Here is a 13,380-nt window from a genome sequence, read left to right as displayed (position 1 = left end):
CATAATTTGAACTTTCAAGTTTCAAGTACTATTTTATTAGTTTACCCAAAAATAAATAATAAAATAAGCTACAATAACTACAAATCTTCTAAAACGTATATGATGACTTATCACCACTGCAGTTGAAAGCACTGGCTGGATAAAAAGGATAGGTCATTTTAAAGTGAATGTGTTATGAACTTCTGATCATGACTCTACTGACGTACAATTTAAAGTTGCTGACGCAGCTTGCTTAACGTTTTTTAGTTTATTTATTTTTATTTTTCTTCCTTATTTTCATTAACAAAAAGAAAAAAAAAATTACAAACAAAACAGAGGTGCAAACATTTGGGTGAAGCAGATTCAGTGAAGAATTAGATCCGTATCATCACAAGCAAAAAGGCAACCAAGTATTTTAAACATAATTTCAGATTTTATTGAAGCAAAATATTATGAGAGTAAGAACTCACCTTAACCGAGAACCATTCACTTGTGAAAGGAGAAGGCTAAAACCATCGTCTGTAACCTTGAACAAACCCTGCAATATAAACAATTATAATTAACCATGTTATTATGCTCTGAACCAATAAATTAAGATATGAATGAGAGATTCAGTGGTTACCTTTTCAACGTCACAAACAAAAAGGCCACCATCTTTAGAAGCAGCGATTCCTAGCAAAGTGTTACTGTCAATATGCTTCCAGTTCTCCCAATTTTCGTTATTTCTGGGCAATCTTTTGATCCAACCGTCGCGAGTCGCGGCATAGAGAGTTCCGTCGTTGTCCACACACACATCCTCTGGATCCTTCAGAGCCCCTTCTCCAAGCTTAGTTATGTTCTGCTAAGGAAACAAAGTAACATATAACAAAAATTTAAATATTAATTACGGAGCACTTTAGCTCTCTTTTATTTCTTAATTTTTTTAATTCTTCAATTATAATAAGCTCCACTATAAGTGTTAGCTCTTTTTTTTCTTAAAAAAAAAATATATGATATGCATTTTCTGAACCTGTAATTGGTTTCCTGGTGTAGAAGATGAAGGTGGAAGTTCCAGAGGGAGTGGATCGATGGGAGAGAAGTAGAAGATTTGAACTGTGAAAGACACTATCACTGCTAGAACCAAGCTTGAGCTTATTGTTATGATGTTGGAGGCCATTCTCTTAGAACTGGTTGCTCTTGTTCTGCTTTAGAATGTGGTGAACTTTTGAAATTGGATTAGGGTCACAGGAAGGAATACGTTCTATAAAATATCCGACACCACCCAAATTCTTGACCACATTTTCATAGAAAATTGGTTGACTTAATTCTTGACCGAATTGAAATTAGTTGATATTAGTGTTTTTGTACATAATAATATTACGAAAATATAAATCTTTTGAAATTACGTTAATTTTTATTTTAACATTATAGATTATAGAAAAAAATTTTAAAAATTAAATTACTTTTTTGAAAAGGTCATATTCCGTGAGTTACCTGAAATTGGGAGGTCGATCTCGGACGAGATCTTCTGGACAGGTCGAGGTTGCCGTGTCTGATTTGTTGGAGTGGGAAGCGCTGCTGGTGAACGTTCACCGGAGGGAAGTGGTGCCTGCAAGAGACTCCGATGCTTAAGTCAGTACGGGCTTTTGGCAGGTTTTTTGTAGAATTGGAGTATGAGTTATACCTGGGTGCTCTAGTGTATTTATAGTAGTGTTCTTGATGATCTTTATGAGATAAGTTTGTTATCTTATCTTTTATCTTTTGTGGATGAGATCATCTTTTTAGTTAACCGCCTTTCTACTCAGGCGCTGGTTTCTTCTGGGCCTTCTTGGGCCTCTTTGCGATTTGTGCGGACTCTGCACGGAGAGTCTGTTGTAACAGCTTGTCCTTTAAAGAGGTTGGCCCTTTGGACAACTCGGACTTTACAGTTCGGTCCAGGGTATGAACTATGCCCCTACTTGAGCTTCGATCTTCCCATGAGGATGTGCTGCTGATTTTCGACCTCTTTGGGAAGTCGTGTTCAAGCATCTCGTTTGGTAGCGTCCGATCTCCTTCTTCTTATGCGGGCTTCACGTCTTTTAAGTGCCATTTAAAAATGCAAAGCGTTTTTACCTTCGCTCCTTAATTGTGGCATTGCTTTCGAGGGCGTTAGTTTTTTGGGAGTGCGCGAGCATCTTTAAAGCCTATTGATTAGGCCTTTATTCGTGTGGATCGTTTGTGCCTCTGTTGTGCGTTTGTTGCAGTTGCTCCTATCGCAGGTTGGTACTTTTTCTTTCTTTTATTGTGCCTTCTGTATTTTTCTGGTTCGCTGGTAGTTCTGTGTTGGTCTCTGTTGGTATTGCATGTTTATTTTCTGGAAAGTTTTGATCTTTTTGCTTTGCTTGTCCCTTTGAAGAAATGTTGGCGCCTTGATTTACCTCCTTGTGTTTCCTTTGTCGAGAGAGTTAGGATTTTGGCTCGCAGCATTTCTTCCCTTCTGTATTCTGTACTGTTACCTCCAAAGGGTGCCCCTAGGTTTTGGTGGTGATCTTTGAACCTTAGGGCGCCTTTTTTCGCTGTTGGATTCTGTCGTTTGCTGGTTGTTTTTTGTTTTTTTGATTCTGCCCGAGTTGCTTGGTAGTGACCTTTCTTCCATTTTCTTGTTGTAGGTGTAGTTTTCTTATGTCTTCGCGTAAGAATATTGTTGAGATGTCTACGAAGGTCCTTGCTGGTATGGCTGATTGGTTGGATTCGATAGTGTTAATGTGTGTTACTGTGGCTGATCCGGAGTATTGTGAGAAGCTTAGGAGGTTCCATAGAATTTGTGAGTGTAGGGAAGATGAAAAGAACTATGAGCTAGTGTCGCCCGACTCCGAGGAGAGGGTTAGTTTCCTTCCTTTAAGTCGGACAGAGCATCCTTTCTTTTATGCATATGACTATTTCTTTACCTAGCTAGGTATTACCTTTCCTTTTACTACCTTTGAGACCGAAATTTTGTGGAACTGTAATGTGGCCCCTTTACAGCTTCATCCGAATTCTTGGGCTTTTATGAAGATGTTTCAATTGTTGTGTCAAGAGTTGGGTGTCCGACCTACCCTTTCCCTTTTTCTTTATTTGTTTGTGCTGACCAAACCGGGGGTGGCCAAGAAGAAAGCTTCTTAGATCTCCTTCCGGGCTATCCAAGGGAAGAAAGTTTTTTTCCATGTTTGATGACTCTTTCCAAGATTTTAAGAACTTTTACTTCAAAGTCTGAGCTGTTGAGGGTGTTGGCCCTTCTTCTTGGACGAAAACGATGAGCCGACATTTCCCTTATGGTGGCAGAAAGACCCTTTAGTTCTTAAGTACCAGTGGGAGAGTTTAGATGAGGTAGAAAGGGCTTTTGTAGGTGTCTTAGAGGAGCATTGTGGGGAGCCTCCTCATCTAAACACGAAGAGGTTTTTAGGAGATCCTGCTCTCCTCTGTTCCGAGCTAGGTAGCGCCCGACTTCTTTATGAGGCAGTCTTCTCTTGTTACTTTATTTGCGTATTACATAACTGTTTCTGTGATTCCTTTCTTCTTTTTCAGAGATGGTTGCTCATTCTGATTCGATGAAGGTCCTGAGAAAGACCAAGAAAATAGTGGCCGCTCAAAATATTCAGAGCAAGACGTCAGGGGAGGGTTCTAGTCAGGTTCTTCCGAAGAAGCCGGAGTCTGACCTTCAGGGACCGAGGAAGGTCATCTCAACCCCTCGAGTTCCGACGGTTCCTACTGAGCCTCCCTTGGTGATTTCTGGTGCTGCCTTCTCCCCTTCTCCATCTGGTCCTCCTCCCAAGAAGTCAAGGACTTCCGGAATTTACAATTTGGATGATAAATATTTTGATGGTGTGGCTTTCACTTCAAAACTCATCGCTCCTTATGGCAAGGTTCCTACTGATGACGTGTCCATCCTTCACCACCTTGATTTTATCCGGATGGCTAATCTTAGCGCTGTTTTGTCTCGGGTTGTTAAGGAGTCTCTTGTTCGCGCCACTAGGGCTTTTCTTGAAGAAGCTAAGGCCGATTATGATAGGATGAAGGGTTTGAAGGATGAGTTGGAGGCCAAGAATGTTGGATTGGAGCTTACGGCGGAGAGGGAGAAGGCTAGGGCCATAGCTGCAGAGGCGGCCGCTAATCTGGCTGAAGAGATGGCAAAAAAGGCTAAGGAGAGCTATACTCGGACCTATAGCAAGCTGTTGGAGACCAAGGAGAGGCTTCAGTCTGCTTATGATGACTATGCCGAGCTCCAGGGCCATGTAGTGAATGGTATGACTGCTTTATATGAGAATCTGAAGGCCCAGGTCCGAGTTCTCGCTGCCGATGTTGACATCTCCTTATTCAGCATGGACAGCATAGTGGAGGATGGTAAAATTGTGCTTGCTCCTGATGATGATGATGATGCTCCTCCTTTAGTGTCAACCGCTAAGGCCTCCACAGCCCCTCCTACCGAGACGTCCCAGCTTGAGGCAGAACCTGATTTGGAGATACTGAATGGCCCTGATGGTGTGGTCGGTGCTGTCCCGATCTTTGTCATCCCTTCTGGCCCTCAGGATGCTATGACCGGGGCGAAGCTAGATCCTTTGTAGCTCCTTTTTTTTCTCTCTTTTTATGATGTATGATGTAGAAGAGTTTATTGTGTACGGTTCGGTATCAATCAAAACAAGGATTAATTCGTTAGTAGCATAGTCCAAACCAACAACAAACCCTCATAATCAAATAATAAATTCAATACAATATAAACCGAGAGTATTTAGACTCCCAGGTCGTTCTCCCTAGGACGCAATTGAAGTGTTACTTCCTTGGTTGTTAAGGCAAAAAGGGGTTTTTGAGGAAGAAATTAAAGATTAAAAGAACTAAGAAATCAAAGAAATAAGGAATGAGCGAAATTGTGAATTAATGCATAAAAGAGACCTTGACTTGGGAGTGAAGGTCCAAGGAGTCCTATCATTGCCATAACCACAACTATGGTAATTGTCATGAGTTAGTCTCGCCTAGTTAACCCCAACCATCAAGGAGTAAGTCAAACAAGCATAATTGACCTTAATCCATAAGTCCTAGCCAATTCACTAGTGCGCGGAATTGCAATCACACTTTTGTAACTCCGCACAACTAACCAGCAAGTGCATTGGGTCGTCCAAGTAATACTTTACGTGAGTAAGGGTCGATCCCACGGAGATTGCCGGCTTGAAGCAAGCTATGGTTATCTTGTAACTCTTAGTCAGGAAATTAATAATAAAAAGGATTTTGTTTGTGAAAAGTAAAAGAGCATGAAAAGAATGGTACTTGTTATTCAATAATAGAGAGCAGGTTGAGGTTTCGGAGTTGCTTTGTCTTCTGAATTTCTGCTTTCCAACTGTCTTCTTCTTCCAGAAACGCATGTCCCTTCCATGGCAGGCTGTATGTTGGTGGATCACCATTGTCAATGGCTACCATCCGTCCTCTCGGTGAAAACATATCATCTACGGTTTCCCGCATGGCTAATCATCTGTCGGTTCTCACTTGTGTCGGAATAGGATACATTTATCCTTTTGCACACTGTCACTACGCTCAACATTCACGCGTTTAAAGCTCGTCACAGTTATCCCATCCCAGATCCTACTCGGAATACTGATGACTTGCATCATCTACCCTTCTTTCTTGCATAAAGAAGACCATAAAAGAGCACAAATCTCATTTGATCAGTACAATTCATGCATTATTTGATGAATATTATGGTACACTACTTTGAGATGAGTTGTGCTGAATTACAGGTGAAAAAGGTGTCAAAAATGGGAAGAAGACAAACAAGAAGCTGGGCGTGTGAGACTGGCGTGTCACTTGGGAGGAAACGCCACAAAAATGCACTAGCGTGGCACGCCAGGAGTTAAGCGTGGCATGCCAGTACTAAATTCCAGAAGGGAGATCCAAGCATGCATGTGGGCGTGGCACGCTAGGGACTAGGCGTGGCACGCTAGTACAAAATATCAGAGAGCAAAACGGAGGACACAAAAGGGGCGTGGCACGCCTGACCCCTCAACCTCACTTGGGCGTGCCACTTGGTGTCGAAGGCGTGGCACGCCAGCTCTAAAAGTCACTTTGGCGTGCCACTTGAAGACCCAGGCGTGGCACGCCAAGCTTGAAGAATGCACAAATACTTTGGCGTGCCACTTGAAGACCCAGGCGTGGCACGCCAAGCTTGAAGAATGCACAAATACATGGGCGTGCCACTTGAGCAACATGGCATGGCACGCTGGTACAATGGTCCAAAGAAGGGGCTGAAGATGATTCAAGACTGGGCATGCCACTTGGTGTCGAAGGCGTGGCACGCCAGTTCCAAAAAGTTACTTTGGTGTGCCACTTGAAGGCCAAGGCGTGGCACGCCACTTACTGGAGCAAGGCAAGATCATGGGCGTGGCACGCCAACTTATAGGCATGATACGCTGGTATAAGTTTTCAGAGAGGGTGGAAGAGGCCAATTACATGGGGCGTGCCACTTGGTATCGAAGGCGTGGCACGCCAATCACTATTCTTCACTTAGGCGTACCACTTGAGCAACCAGGCGTGGCACGCCAGTGCCATTCAGAGGCCAAAGCATCATTGGGGCGTGCCACTTGAGTTCGTGGCGTGGCACGCCAAATAGAGGAACCACTCACTCACAAAGGGGCGTGGCACGCCAGATCCTGGGCGTACCACGCTAGTGTAACTTTCCAGAGAGCATAGCCAAGCACATCATAAGGGGCGTGGCACGCCAGACCCTGGGCGTGCCACGCTAGTTAAAGATTCCAGAAGCAAACAAAGTGGAAAAATCAAAGGGGCGTGCCACTTGAGCTCAAAGGCGTGGCACGCCAACACAAGAATGTCACAAGAAGGATTGAGCGTGGCACGCCAAGCCATTTTGAAGGGCACGTGACACGCTAATGAAGCGCCAGCCATACGCCAGCTAAGGAGTCACGTTTATTGAGTGCTTTCTTTCCCTCCAAAATGTAATTTTCCCTTTTTACTTTTGTAATTTCTTTATTTTAACTAGGAGTAGTATAAATACGCCCAGAGAGTATTGAAGAAAGGGTTAAGCAGTTAGTTCTAGATCCACTTTTACATTCCACTTTTGAGTACTTTCTAAGCTATGAGTAGCTAACTTCCCTCCCATTGAGAGAGGGAGCTCTGTTGTACTTGATGGATTGATAATAGTGAAATTCTCTTCTCTTCATCTTCTCTTGATTTGTTAGAAGGAATTTTGTTCTTAATGCTTAGTGTTCAATCATCTTGGGAAAGAAATTGAATGCAATTGGGTTTCATGGGAACCTTGGAAAAGAAAACATGAAACCATGCTTGAAATCCCTTCTCACATTTGAGTAGATTCTGGGTTTTAGTGATGGGATACGTGACATATAATCCCTCCTCTACTTGGACCTACAAGGGTGTGTGGTATAATTAGGGACCAAGCATATCTCTCTTCATGAGCAATTAGACCAAGAAATTGGCTATTGATCAAGATCTGAGAGATTGAGTCACTAAGGGATTGGGGCTCAATCAATCAAGATTGCCAAGAGGTCAATGAGTTGCATGATTGAAGAAGATATAAGCTAGATTTGATCCAAAGAGACAACATCTCCCAATCTCAATGAATTTCCCCATTCTTATCTATCCATTTCTTTATAGCTTAATTTTACATTCTGCAATTCCCCATTCCCATTTACATTCAAGTCATTTATGATTCAGCACTTTATATTCAGCAATTTTCATTTCTGCACTTTATTGCTTTTCTTTACATTCTAGTCATTTACATTTATGTCATTTACAATTCTGCACTTCACAATCTTATTGATCCGTTTGACTAATTCATCAATCAATTAAAACTGCTTGGATTTGCCAATCTCTGTGGATACGATCCCACTCCTCTGTGGGTTATTACTTGGCGATAATTTTGGTGTGCTTGCCAAAAGAACTTGTTCACTAAATTTTTAAAAGGGGTAGTGAATCGAGGTCATCAAATACCACAGACAAGGTTCTGATCTCACGAGTTTGAGTGCTCTGTTATCAGGAGATGCAGGTCAAACTCGTGGATTAGAAACCCAAGAGATACGCACTCAAGCTGTCGCCCAATGACTACGTTGAGCTCATGTAGAACGGAAGTGGTTGTCAGGCACGTGTTCATAAGTTGGGGAATGATGATGAGTGTTATGGATCATCATATTCTCCATGTTGAAATACGAGTGAGTATCTTAGAATAGAAACAAACGTGATTGAATAGAAAACTGTAGTAATTGCATTAATCCATGGAAACACAGCAGAGCTCCTCACCCCCACCTATGGGGTTTAGAGGTTCATACTGTAGAAGATACAATAGGATTTTTCAAAAAGATCATAAGTTCTAAAATAAATCTCTAAAAGTAGTTTTTATACTAAACTAGTAACGTAGGTTTACATAGAATGAGTAACTAGATGCAGAGAGTGCAGAAATCCACTTCCGGGGCCCACTTGGTGAGTGTTTGGGCTGAGCTTCCTAGCTTTCACGTGCATGTGCCATTTCTGGAGTTAAACGCCAGCTTGGATGCCAGTTTAGGCGTTTAACTCCAGCTTTGGTGCCAGTTCTGGCATTTTACGCCAGAGAAGGGTCTCTGGTGGGCGTTTAAACGCCAGTTTGGCCCATCAAATCTCGAACAAAGTATGGACTATTATATATTGCTGGAAAGCCCAAGATGTATAATTTCCAACGCAATTTAGAGTGCGCCAATTAGGTTTATGTAGCTCCAGAAAATCCACTTCGAGTACAGGAGGGTCAGAATCCAACAGCATTTGCAGTCCTTTTTCAGCCTCAGAATCAGATTTTTGCTCAGGTCCCTCAATTTCAGCAAAAAATACATGAAATTACAGAAAAACACACCAACTCATAGTAAAGTCCAGAAATATAATTTTTGAATAAAAATTAATAAAAACACAACAAAAAGTGAATAAAACATGCTAAAAACTATATGAAAACAATACCAAAAAGCGTATAAAATATCTGCTCATCACAACACCAAACTTAAACTATTGTTTGTCCCCAAGCAACTAGACAAATAAAATAGGATAAAAAGAAGATTATGATGCAATAACATCTCAGAGTCTTTAATGAAGCTCAAGTTCAAATTAGATGAGTGGGGCTTAGAGCTTTTTGCTTCTGAATAGTTTTGGCATCTCATTTTATCCTTTGAAGTTCAGAATGATTGGCATCCATAGAAACTCAGAATTCAGATAGTGTTATTGATTCTCCTAGTGAAGTATGTTGATTCTTGAACACAGCTACTTATGAGTCTTGGCTGTGACCCTAAGCATCTTGTTTTCCAGTATTACCACTGGATACATAAATGCCACAGACACATAACTGAGTGAACCTTTTCAAATTATGACTCAGCTTTGCTAGAGTCCCCAGTTAGAGGTGTCCAGAGTTCTTAAGAACACTCTTTTACTTTGGATCATGACTTTAACCACTCAGTCCCAAGCTTTTCACTTGGACCTTCATGACACAAGCACATGGTTAGGGACAGCTTGATTTAGCCGCTTAGGCCAGGATTTTATTCCTTTGGGCCCTCCTATCCACTGATGCTCAAAGTCTTGGATCCTCTTTACCCTTGCCTTTTAGTTTAAAGGGTTACTGGCTTTTTCTGCTTGCTTTTTCTTTTTCTTTCTCTCTCTCTCTCTCTCTCTCTCTCTCTCTCTCTCTCTCTCTATTTTGTATTTTTCACTGCTTTTTCTTGCTTCAAGAATCAATTTTATGATTTTTCAGATTATCAATAAGATTTATCTTTTTTCATTATTCTTTCAAGAACCAACAATTTTAACATTCATAAACTTCACTATAAAAAATATGCAGTGTTCAAGCATTCATTCAGAGAGCTAAAGTAATGCCACCACATATAAATAATTTGAATTTTTCTTATTATATACTTGAGATATTTGCACCATTGCTCTTCTAAAAAAAATCTACTATTTTATTTATGTTTGATGATGATAAGAAAATTAAATTATACCCAAATTGATAAAAATAATACTAATGCTCATGCAATTCTAATACTAATGATCATGCAATCCTAATACTAATGCTCATGCAAATCTTAATATAGGTCCCTAATAACAGAAGTTATCACAGAGTTAGAACTCAACAACCTTGATTTTGGGAGGTAGGTTCTCCTTCAATATGTGGGATGTCTGGCTCTTCAAAGGACAGCTTCTGGCGCTTGAACTCCTGTAGTTCATGCCCCTGTTTCTCTTGTTCTTTGAGCAATTTGCATAGCATGCTATTTTGATTCTGCTTTTTTCTTTGAGTTGATCCACAACTTCTTGCAGCTTGGTAACAGATGCTTCTAAGCGAACCCAATAGTCAAATTGGGGGATTTCTGGGAGAAGCTCATGCGCCCTCCTCTTGGTGGGGTTTTCTTGAGCTTGAAATCCATCCATTATCTTTTTAGTGATTGAGTGCTCAGTTGAGATGAACTCATCCACTCCCATATGTACCCCTGCATCCTTACATAACAGATAGATCAAGCTTGGGTAAGCTAATTTGGCCTCAGTACATTCCTTTTGTGCAATTGTGTAAATTTCACAAGAAATTAGCTGATGAACCTCCACCTCTCTTCCCAACATAATACAGTGAATCATCACTGCCCTTTTTACAGTAACTTCAGAACGGTTACTTATGGGAAGTATAGAATGCCCAATGAAATCCAGCTAGCCCTTAGCAACTGGTTTAAGATCTCCCCTCTTTAGTTGGTTTGGGACACCTTTTGTGTTGGTTATCCACTCGGTTCCAGGGAGGCATATGTTCTCTAGAACTTGATCCAGCTTTTTATCTTTAGCCATTCTACTATTAAAGGATTCTGGATTATCTTGCAGTTGAGGAAGTTTGAGGACTTCTCTTACTTTGTCAAGGTGAAAGTAAATAATCTTCCCCCTGACCATAGTCTGAAAGGTGTGGAAGGCAGTTCCCTCTATTCTTTGCTTATCTGTTAGCCACAAATTTGCATAGAATTCGTGGACCATGTTTCTTCCCACATTCATCTCAAGATTGGCTAGGATTTCCTAGCCTCTGTTTCGAATCTGATCTTGGATCTCTAGATATTTGTCTTCTTTCAAATCGAATTTAACTTTCGGGATCACTGATCTTCTGCACGTGATTTTAAAGTAATGGTCTGCATGTTCTTTGGTGTAGAACCTCTCATGCATCCAAGGTTTTGGATTATTCTCTTTCTTGCCTCTTGGAGTGGTTTATTTTCCTTTAGGGGCCATGATCTTGGTGAGTTTTAGCTTTGTGATCATGGAAAAACACACCAAACTTAGAGGTTTGCTTGTCCTCAAGTAAAAGAAAGGAAAAAAGAGGGATAGAAGAAGAGAAGGATTCGAATGGTGAATGAAGGGGGATGGCCGAATGGGATTTAAAAGGAAGGGGGTGGGTTTCGAAAATTTTTGAAAAAGATATGATTGGTAAAAGATAAATATGATATGAAAAAGATAGGATTTTAAAATTTTGAAAGATATGAAAAAGATATGAGGAATTGAAATCAGAATTTTTTTGTTGATGCAACTAAGAAATAAAAGATAAGGTGGATGAAGAAAAGGTTTGGAAGGAAATTGAAAAAAATAAGGTTTAAAATTATTTTTGAAAAAGAACTGATAAAAAATTTAAAAAGAATTTATAAAATCATTAATTTTTGAAAATTGAAATTCAAAGGTGAATATTTGTGACATGTTTATGCAGAAAATTATGAATTAAAACTTGAAAATTTGAAAAAAATTGAATTGAAAACGAAATTCCCCTCCCCCTGCTGTTCTGGCGTTAAACGCCCAGAATGTTATCCATTCTGGCATTTAACGCCCATCTGCTGGCCAATCTGGATGAAAAAGTAATAAGAATTCAAAATGAAAAAGGTCGTCTTATTCAAAGGGGAAATGGTTAATGATACAAGCAACCAATTTTGACTTGAATTTTTCAATTAATATCCTTCGGAACCATATCCCATTCCGGATCTGATGAAATAGGATAAATTGAGACAGTATTTGTTTCACTGATAACTACTATTCCAGATACATCATGGTACGGGCTTATTTGGACTACAAGACCATTTCTATCTTTCCATACATAACCGAAGAATGGAAAAGATTCTTCAAGAGTTTCAGGTCCCAAAAGTGCATGATAAATACCACCAAAGCCCAATTATAGTCTATAGAATCTTTGAGAAAGACTTCTTTTTATTTTTCATAACGCCCAGTCAGGGTACCTAGCTGGCATTAAATGCCAGAAATCCTTTGTCACTGGACGTTTTTCTGAACACCCAGGACGCTGCCCATTCTGGCGTTAAACGCCCAAAATGCTACCTTTACTGGTGTTAAACGCCCAGAATGGTGTCCATTCTGGCATTTAATGCCCAAAATGCCTCTTTACTGGCATTTTTACGCCAGTGAGCCTTTTTTTCTCTGTGATTCCTCTGCTTTATGTTCTGAACCTTCAATTTTCTAAATTATTTACTGAAATAGCAAAATAAGATGACTCATATAATTGTTATAGACATCTAATTTATGCTGATGGCTAGGTTGCCTCCCAGCAAGCACTTCTTTACTGTCTTTAGCTGTACTTTACTGAGCTTTAATCTAGCCTCAACTTTGAGCATTCTTGCTCAACATTGCCTTCATGATAATGTTTGACGCTCTGCCCATTAACAATGAACTTTTTGTTAGAGGCAATATCTTGAAGCTCTACATATCCATATGGTGACACACTTGTAATCACATATGGTCCCTTCCACCGGGATTTCAGTTTCCCAGGGAACAATCTGAGCCTAGAGTTGAATAGCAGAACCTTCTATCATGGCTCAAAGACTCTAGATGACAGCTTTCTGTCATGCCACTTTTTTGCTTTCTCCTTTTAAATTTTGGCATTTTCGAAAGCATTGTGTCTGAACTCCTCTAGCTCATTCAACTGGAGTAATCTCTTTTCTCCAGCTACCTTAGCATCAAGGTTTAGGAACCTAGTTGCCCAGTAGGCCTTGTGTTCCATTTTCACTGGCAGATGACAGGCTTTTCCATACCCAAGCTGGTATGGAGAGGTCTCTATAGGAGTCTTGAATGCAGTTCTGTATGCCCACAGAGCATCATCCAGACTTCTTGCCCAATCCCTTCTACGGGTATTTACAGTCCGTTCTAGGATTCTTTTTTGTTCTCTATTTGAGACTTCAACCTGCCCATTTTTCTGTGGGTGATATGTGGTTGCTACTTTGTGGTTAATCCCATATCGGACCAGAGCAGAGTCAAGCTGTTTATTGCAGAAGTGAGTGCCTCCGTCACTGATTAATATTCTAGGGACACCAAACCTGCTGAAGATATGCTTCTGGAGGAACTTCAGCACGGTCTTAGTATCATTAGTGGGCATTGCAATTGCTTCTACCCATTTAGATACATAGTCTACTGCCACCAGAA

General features: G+C 40.6%; 1 protein-coding gene across 1 annotated transcript in view; it reads right to left on the bottom strand.

Annotated features, from left to right (window-relative positions):
- Positions 1 to 1,240, bottom strand: part of LOC130968152 (uncharacterized) — a 47,536-nt gene extending 46,296 nt beyond the window's left edge. The window contains exons 1-3 of the mRNA XM_057893259.1: positions 989 to 1,240; positions 602 to 817; positions 450 to 517 (exon numbers count right to left, since the gene is read on the bottom strand). Coding sequence (XP_057749242.1) covers positions 450 to 517; positions 602 to 817; positions 989 to 1,135 — 431 coding nt within the window. The 5' untranslated portion in view covers positions 1,136 to 1,240. The remainder of the gene's footprint in view (positions 1 to 449; positions 518 to 601; positions 818 to 988) is intronic.
- Between the last annotated feature and the right edge of the window lie 12,140 nt (positions 1,241 to 13,380).

This window comes from Arachis stenosperma, chromosome 3 (assembly GCF_014773155.1).
Source record: "Arachis stenosperma cultivar V10309 chromosome 3, arast.V10309.gnm1.PFL2, whole genome shotgun sequence".
NCBI classification, from domain to species: Eukaryota; Viridiplantae; Streptophyta; class Magnoliopsida; order Fabales; family Fabaceae; genus Arachis; species Arachis stenosperma.
This window is presented reverse-complemented; position numbering and strand designations above follow the sequence as displayed.